The sequence below is a fragment of the Adiantum capillus-veneris genome, chromosome 22, assembly GCF_014529385.1.
Source record: "Adiantum capillus-veneris isolate H3 chromosome 22, ASM1452938v2, whole genome shotgun sequence".
Lineage (NCBI taxonomy): Eukaryota > Viridiplantae > Streptophyta > Polypodiopsida > Polypodiales > Pteridaceae > Adiantum > Adiantum capillus-veneris.
Genome location: NC_140952.1, coordinates 97,252,854 through 97,261,693, shown reverse-complemented (window position 1 = coordinate 97,261,693; position 8,840 = coordinate 97,252,854). Strand labels below are relative to the sequence as shown.

At 42.7% G+C, this 8,840-nt stretch overlaps 1 protein-coding gene across 1 annotated transcript; it reads left to right on the top strand.

The window, feature by feature from the left end:
* The first annotated feature begins 1,145 nt into the window (after positions 1-1,145).
* Positions 1,146-7,745, top strand: LOC147429864 (auxin transporter-like protein 1). The gene is made up of 11 exons (XM_086495069.1): positions 1,146-1,251; positions 1,762-1,790; positions 2,549-2,608; positions 2,655-2,867; positions 3,618-3,803; positions 4,162-4,274; positions 4,716-4,899; positions 5,549-5,646; positions 5,788-5,995; positions 6,248-6,505; positions 7,182-7,745. Exons 1-11 carry the CDS (start codon positions 1,146-1,148, stop codon positions 7,377-7,379), a joined length of 1,653 nt encoding a protein of 550 aa, XP_086351195.1. The 3' UTR covers positions 7,380-7,745.
* Positions 7,746-8,840: the final 1,095 nt, after the last annotated feature.

The following is an 8,840-nucleotide window of genomic DNA, read 5'->3' as shown; positions in this document are numbered from 1 at the left end:
TCCTCTCCCTACTGCTTCGCGAGCCTCCATGTGCTCATCCCCTTCCCTAAGAGCCCCAAAATAGAGTAGCTTCATGCATGGTGCTTTTCTAAAATTGGCTCCACGACCACCTAAGGTCTGATACCATTATGAGACCATGGGAGATCTGAATGCCAACTCTGCACCCACACCCAGCCAGAGCCTTTTATAGGCACCCCCGAGCTGTGTTCACACTGGCCCGTGGTCTTTGGCCCTTGGCCTGACAATTTTGTCTTGAATTGGAGTTGTCTACAACCTCCACACTGCAATCTATTAGTGCTTCTTTCCAAGCCAAGTCTCTTGAAGACTCCTCTAATTGTGTGCTTTGCACAATGCATAGGTACACCGTGCTCTTGGCACAAATACGAACTTGGTTTCCTCTACCCAATGATAGGTTAAATTGTAATTGTAAAGCTGGGAGGCTCAAGGACCTGCATGCAACCGAGGGGGTAAGTTATTGTGGCAATCAAGGCATTGTTTACACCAAGGGAAGAAGGCCTAGACTTTGATTCTTGCAATAGTCTCGACTATTAGGAGGAGCCCAAAATAGAGTGCAACAATAAACTTACACTAGTCTTTACTTCCCGCTCTAGTCTCGATAGTTAGTAGGAGGAACCCAAAATAGAGTGTGACTATTGAGACTCCATCGCCTCATCCCATCCTTAATGCAGGGTGGAATAATGGGATCGACGGTCCAGGTTGAGGGGCGGAATCTTGAGGCGCACTAAACACGGCCGCACAAAAAGCGAGGCGCAGTAAACTTGACCAACGGGAAAAATGAGATGCGTTGCCGGGGTTTGAACCAATGGCCTTGCAGTACAGGCTGAGGGTCGCATAGGCTAACTACCTCACCCATGCGCACATTATGTATGCCTAATCGTTTTTATGCCCTTATATTGTGAGGTGACATGCATCCCCGAGCTTGTCCAGGTTTTAGTGCCCGTCCAGGTTTAGTTTTTGATTTGACTACTATGATTTCGATCTCCTCGACTTTCGCGCGTGAGCTTCTCCGCCTTCGATCCCATTGCCTCCCCTCTTAAATATGGGTGTTACTTAGTGGTGAGATCATTCTATGGAGTTTCATTGGTGGCTATTCTACAAATTGGATTGATGACAGGTCATCGATGATGGTGCTTGCAGCAACCGTGGAGGCCCGAGGGGGGGAGGGTGTGAATCCAACCCATGAAAGTAATACAGTACATAACATTGGAGATTCACGAGTCACAATGACAGGTAGACAGGAAAGCAAAATGAAATGTAAATTCCTTTTGTTGCATTCAATGCAACTGACGAGGAGGGGACCGGCTGGATCCGGTTGAGGGTAAGGAAAGCGACCGACACGTGGCGGCGTCAAAGAAGGACCAATTAAATGCGAGGGACCCAGGTACGACCTCCGAGTGCAGGAAGGCGCGAGGGCTGACGTGTCACATGGAGGGGACTTTCGCTGGCGTATGTGCAGAGAAAAGGAGCAACGCAAAGTGGCAGGCCTGCCCCCATACCCCCTCTATCCTCTCTCTAGACACTTGCGCGCAATGCGCCATACAGTACTATACTAGACCACTGCTCTGAGGCTCTCCAGCCTCTCCCTCTCTCTCTTACACACACATTCCCTCCAGACGACGACTACTACTACTCCCCCCCCCTTCCCTCCAGCCTTTCTAGCGCTTCTTTCGGCATCGAGACGGTCCGAGAGCCTAGAGGAGTCCGTCTCTCTGTAAACTCATGACAAGTGAGACTCTTTAGTCACGCAATCTGCGCTGCGGAAGGAGCAGGTACTCCCACTCTCTACCTCTCTTCTCTCCTCTCGGCGCTCTCTCTCTCTCTCTCTCTCTCTCTCTCTCTCTGTGGGCCGTCGTCGTACTATCCTCACTCTCTCCATCTCATGCTGCTTTACTTAGCTGGAGGTAGCGCGAAGTGCAGGTGGTCTCTCTCTTTCACTCACACTGGCTAGCTCTCCGCTTTGCTGTACAACATCTTAGGCTGCCATGCACTCTCGCTCCTCTTTCTCTTTCTAACGCGCGCGCACACACACACACACACGCACCAGCGCACGTCTTCGTCGAAATGCACATCAGTCCATCTGTTAACTCAAGCTCCTCTGTGCAGCAGCGGCCGTTCTACTCTTGAATAGTAGTGATTCTTTGAATCATCATTTCAACATTTCTCGTGCCATACCCAGATGCAGTGACCCGCTTTTCTCTCTCTCTCTCTCTCTCTCTCTCTCTCACACACACACACACACACACACACACACGCGCGCGCGCGCACAGAGTGCTGCCCACTCTCTCCATAGAAACGCAAACATCCAGCTGACTGAACCTTATCCCCCAACTCAAAATCTCTCTCTGATCTCTCTCTCTCTCTCTCTCTCTCTCTCTCTCTCTCTCTGTGTTTGTGTGTCGTAGCACGCCCCTCACTCACTCACTCACATACACATACATAAAAATATACGAATTATTCCTCTCTCTCTCTCTCTCTCTGGCTTTAGCACCTCCAGTTAGCATATTGCTAAACTTTCTTTCTTTGCCAGCATTCACAACAGCTTCATTCTTTCCCTCTCTTCAACTACCCATCTTTGATCCACTTCCCGGTACCCACATTTGATTCTCTGAACTTTGCCAAAATTCCCCCTACAGTCCCCTCTAATTTCTGCCAAGCTGGATACCACCATGGTCAATTCGGAAGCAGAGGCCACTGATTCAAAGCAAAATGGTGGAGGCCATCATGTGAAAGAGGCCGAAGATGGCGGCACAAACGAGGCCTCCGCCTCTTGCTCGGGCGTAGTGAAGAAATTGTTTTGGCATGGAGGTTCTGTGTATGATGCATGGTTTAGCTGTGCATCTAACCAGGTAATTTAATCAATTCTATTCAGAAATTGTTAGTTAGCAGGTATTTTAATCAATGCTTGTTTAGAAATTCTTAATCAACAGGTAGTCTAATCAATGCTTGTTCAGAAATTTTTAATCGGCAGGTAGTCTAATCAGTGCTTATACAGAGATGGTTAATTAGCAGGTAGTTTAATCAATGGCTATTCTGAAATGGTTAAATAGCCAATTTTTCTTGCTTGTAGAATTCTGCATTCAACATTCGTGATACACATGCACCTAAGGTAGCGCGCGCACACACACACACACACACACACACACACACACACACACTGTTTTCCAGGACAGTAATTCAATAATGCCCCTCAAAAATTCAATAATACCGGTTAGGAGCAACAGGAGAAGGATATAATTCGGTGCAAAATCTGAGCAAATTTCTTGAAAAATTAGCTGACTTTTCTGGAATTTTCTTCTTGAAGAAGCAAAGAAAGGAATTGTGTATGGTTAGGATAATAATTTTTTGCAATGCAAGAATTATGTGCAAGTATGTATGTATGCATGTCTACCTATCTCGCATGTGATCACACGCGCAAGTATGTATGTAAATGTATCTCACATGTGCAAGTATGTATGTAGGTATGTGTATCTCACATGTGATCACATGAGCATCACTTCACAACATAGATGCGGCAAGAGTAGGCCTATCTCAGAATAACAGCGCGCACGGCCTGTTTACCTCTTATCACTAAATAATCGGGAAAATTGCAAATGCAGGTTGCCCAAGTGCTTCTTACCTTACCATATTCCTTTTCCCAGCTCGGCATGTTGTCCGGGGTGCTCTTTCAAGTCTTCTATGGCCTCATGGGAAGCTGGACAGCTTACTTAATTAGTTGCTTGTATCTAGAGTATCGGTCGCGGAAAGAGAGAGAGAATTTCAGCTTCAAAAACCATATCATTCAGGTAAATCCATCTTGACATCTTTTTCAATTAAATGCTCTCCAAAACGTAATTGATTGTTTTTTCCTTGTTTTGATGTGGAAAACATGCAACATCCATGCATAACATGTAGCCTGTTCATGTCTATGGTGCTTGCAACATACATTTCTATGTATGTATGTATCTATGGACATGAGAATAGCCCACAAGAAAAGAGCTTACATTGTTGGTTATTGAAGTTATGTATGTATGCATGCATGTATGTATGTGTGTGCGCATATGTGTGCATGTATGCAAGTATGTATGTGCGTATGGAAATATTTACGAGATTCTCGCTGTGAGTAGTGTTTTGAAGTGCTTGATGGCTTGCTTTTGTGTGTAGTGGTTTGAAGTGCTTGATGGCTTGCTTGGTCCCTATTGGAAAGCTGTGGGACTTGCCTTCAATTGCACGTTCCTTCTGTTCGGTTCTGTAATTCAGCTCATTGCTTGTGGAAGGTGAGTTTCAGTTTTCATCATATTCTTCAATTGGCATGCATTGAAAGTTAACATTATTATGCGTTTGGTGTATTGAAAGAGACTAATTGGGCAAGTCTCAAGAGACTTGCTATAATTGTTGATATATATTGAATATGCCTGTATGTGTGCTTGTACATATATGTGTATGTATGCATGTGTGTCTATGTGTATGTATGTATGCGTGTAGATGTGTATGTGTGTGTGTCTGCATGTACGCATGCATGTCTATGTTCTAATGAGCATAGCCCACAAGAGAGTTGCTATATATGTATGTATGTATGAAAGTATGTGTGTGTGTGTGTATGAAAGTATATATATAGGACTGTATGTGTGTCTATATGTATGCATGTACATGTGAGAGTGAAACAGACTCCATGGTGTTGAATTGAGGTCCTCTTTACTCTACTTTTTGTGCCTCAGCAACATATACTACATCAATGATCATTTGAACAAGCGGACATGGACCTACATTTTTGGAGCATGTTGTGCTCTGACAGTGCTTATACCATCATATCACAACTACCGCGTGTGGTCGTTTCTGGGGCTCGGTATGACAACTTATACGGCATGGTACCTTACAATTGCGGCTCTTGTTCATGGACAGGTAAGCATCCTTCAAGTCAGATCTGTTGCCATGGGCATCTACCTTTTTTTAAGAGCTAATTTCTTAGAGCTAATTATAAGAAATTAGCTCTTTAGCTCTTTTAATGCTAGGCTTCATAATGGCGGAGTCTGCAAGTAAACTAAGGAAAAGTTATGAAGAAAACAATAAATGAATTATGCACATCTTTGTACATTGCCTGGCATTGCCCATTATATATATGTATGCACCTTATGAAGGTACATATTTACATGTTATGGAGGCATATGTTGTTTAAGCATAGCTTTGCACATTTGCACTAGTATTTGCACAATACCCTATGCCTAAGGTTTGAGACACTAGAAGCTTCTTTGGCATGATGTAAGCCCTAGAGTAGAGCCTATAAGGCAAGTCTTTTGTAAGTTTTATTTCAAGCTTTTAAATAATCTAGATGGTATCTTTGCATTAGCCCCTCTCTCTCTCTCTCTCTCTCTCTCTCTCTCTCTCTCTCTCTCTCTCTCTCTCTCTGTGTCTATGTGTGTGTGTGTGCGCGCGCGCACGTGCTATGAATGGGACCTCATGTTATCCTACAGTCCAACACTCAATATGTGTATGCTAACATTTGTTCTCCGCAAGACGCATGGGATATGATAAGCTAACATGTGTCCCTCAGGCTGCAGGTGTAACTCATTCAGCTCCCACCAAGATGGTTTTGTACTTCACAGGGGCTACTAATATCCTCTACACTTTTGGCGGGCATGCCGTTACGGTGTAAGTAAGGATCCAATTACAAGTGCTTCTTCTCTTCTCAATGCTGCAAGAATAACTCATGCTAGCAAGTTATGTTGCTATATTAACAAGAATAACTCATGCTAGCAAGTGGTGATGTGATTTTTCCGGTGTTTTTGACAGGGAGATCATGCATGCCATGTGGAAACCGAGAAAGTTCAAGAGTGTCTATCTCTTAGCAACTCTCTACGTCCTGACATTAACGCTACCATCAGCTATTTCTGTCTATTGGGCATTTGGTGACCAGCTTTTGGACCACGCAAATGCATTCTCACTTCTTCCCAAATCTGGCGCCCGCGACTTTGCGGTGATCTTGATGCTTATTCACCAAGTAAGCATAGTTCTAAAGATGTTTCTCTATCATGAGTAGATATTTTTTCTATCAGGGTTTCTCTATACAAAAGGTCCAATGCAAATCGGACTTTAAAGATCTCTAAGCAACCATGATAGCAAACAAGTAAATGCAATGTGGAATTACTGGAAGGAACTCTGCCTTACAAGACTTTATCACAACATTTGCTTATCACAAGATGCAAAGGCAAATTTAGATCATCATTAAAGCTTTTGCTCTCATATTTTGCAGTTCATCACATTTGGCTTTGCTTGCACTCCCTTATATTTTGTATGGGAGAAAGTTCTTGGGTTCCACACTAGCAAAAGCGTGCTTCTTCGGGCAATTGTCCGATTGCCGGTGGTCGCTCCAATCTGGTTTTTGGCTATCATCTTCCCTTTCTTTGGACCTATCAATTCAGCAGTTGGTGCATTGCTAGTCACTTTCACTGTCTACATTATACCAGCTGCAGCTCATATGCTCACTTACCGGACTGCATCCGCAAGAGAGGTAAGAGTTGCATATACACACCCATGGTTGCACATGTTGGCAATAACTCCATGCATATCATGTAATACAAAATAGGATCTATGTATATGTTTGTGTGTATGCATTCATGCATAAGTATGTATAGATGTGTATACATTTTAATAAAGCATCAAGTGGCTCTCTTTGTGGTTTCTTTCACAAGAAGATTTAGAAATTTTCTCATGTAGGAAAACGGAGTATGTCTCAATGTTTTTCATACAATGCGTAACATCATGAGCTTCTGCTCGAGAGGCACCACATACAGCTTCTGCTCGAGAGGCACCACATACCTAGCTAGGTATGCGGCACCTCCCTCACAGAAGCTCATGATGTTGAGGTAAGTAACAATGTGGGAAATATTGTGAGAATTTGTCCAACACTTGTGTTTCACTTGGGCCACAAAATGATGTAGCATGCGGATGTCACATAACTTTATGCACATTCAAAGGCATGCATTGTAACATACATAAGAATCACAAAAGTTTGCTATCAATAACTTGCCGTGTGGCACTAATCGAGTAGTAGCTTTATTTAATGGTACACAATTGCTCCAAAGAGGTATATGTTAAGGCCTTGTGTAGGCCAAAACTAGTGTGTGTTAGGAAGAAGTCAATTGATTTGTATGACCACTAATATGAATTGTGTGCGTGTGTTGTAGAATGCGGTGGAGAAGCCACCTCGCTTTCTTCCAAGTTGGGCAGCCATGTACATGGTGAATGCATTTGTGGTGGTGTGGACATTGGTGGTGGGTGTGGGCTTTGGGGGTTGGGCTAGTGTCACCAACTTCATTCGACAAATAGACAGCTTTGGCCTTTTTGCCAAGTGCTACCAATGCCCTCCCAAGCACCCTCACTAGCAAGGAACACATTTTTTACACACATCAATCTTACCTCCCTTTGAAAACCCTTACTCAATTCTTAATTGATTTTGTGAAGGTTTTACCCATATATGAGCTCCAAATTAATAGCCTACTTACTTGCCCCTTACACACAAATAAAAATATGGCATAGCCTAGCCGGTCAAGTGTGAACCCTTTTCCCTCTTGCTCCTCTTTTTAGTACATCTAACATACTACACAAACTAGTTTTTCAAACATTAGTAGTAGTGTGAAACTTAAACACACAATATTCTTTTACTTTTTCTATTTGAAACACCTTGTATATCTTGGGCATGCCATAAGGCACTTGCCTTGCCATTCAAGGAACATACGCTACAATTACAATGCGGAGCGCCGGGTACGTGCACATGTCCATAGCTTGTTTGATCCGTGGGTCCCTTTGCTATCATGTCGAGAGAGAGAATCATTTCCTTTTATTCTTGAAAGAGTGTTTAATACTCTTAGGCTACTTCTTGTGCAATTTGTTGTGCTATTGTTTTTGCTACCCAGACAAATTTTCTTTTAAGATTCTTGGAAAGAAGTGTTCTCACCATCTTAAGCTACTTATTGCGTGATTATTGTGCAAAGTTTGGGACGCAATGAGCTTGCAATTGTCACAATTTTGTACGTCAAACCTTAGTAGAAAGAGAACATCTTGGGAGATTTTGGCTTTGGGAACGTTTATCCTTTTGTAGTTTTTTTTTTTCTAGACTCAACAAATTGTGCGCTTAGCAAGATGGTTAGTCTCTGCATTTCATTTTATGTACTTCCTTTTTATAGAAGACTATGCTTGCCTTTTTGTTTGTGTGAACTTTCTACTCCTATGAAGATCCCTAAATTCATAGACAACAATGACCGCAGATAACAGCGATCAACAGTACGTCATTCGGACACGATTATGAAACACATGATTGAGGTACCAAGAGTACCCCCTTGAGAACTTCATCAAGAGTGCACTTGCTTCAAATTTAAAGCTTCTAGATTTTTGTTCACCCTTCATGATGTATGTTGTAAGGACCATTGTAGAGTTTAGCTTCTTTAATATCATGAGTTGTAGTTAGTTTTGGCTTGATAAGCCTTTCAAAACATCTAAGGGGATAATGAAAAGACCCGTGGAAATGGAAAGTCATAAGACTTTTTCTCTTTATAAAAAGAGAGATGGTTGGGTGCACATTACTTATTTTGTGTTTCTCTTTGCTTAATTTTTCTTTAGTGTGCAATGGATGCAACTGAGAGATTGCATTTGACTGCTAATGTGTAGGAGAATCTTGTAAATAAATTAATTAATGGATCGTCTATACTTTGCATATGGGCTATAGAGCTTGCCTTCGTGGAATGGTGGGGCTTCTGTTGACATATCAATGACTAAATTGAAGGAGAACTTGAAGTGCCCATTCTTTTTGGCCTTTTAAAAAAGCCTTTAGAGAACAAAGGCATTAA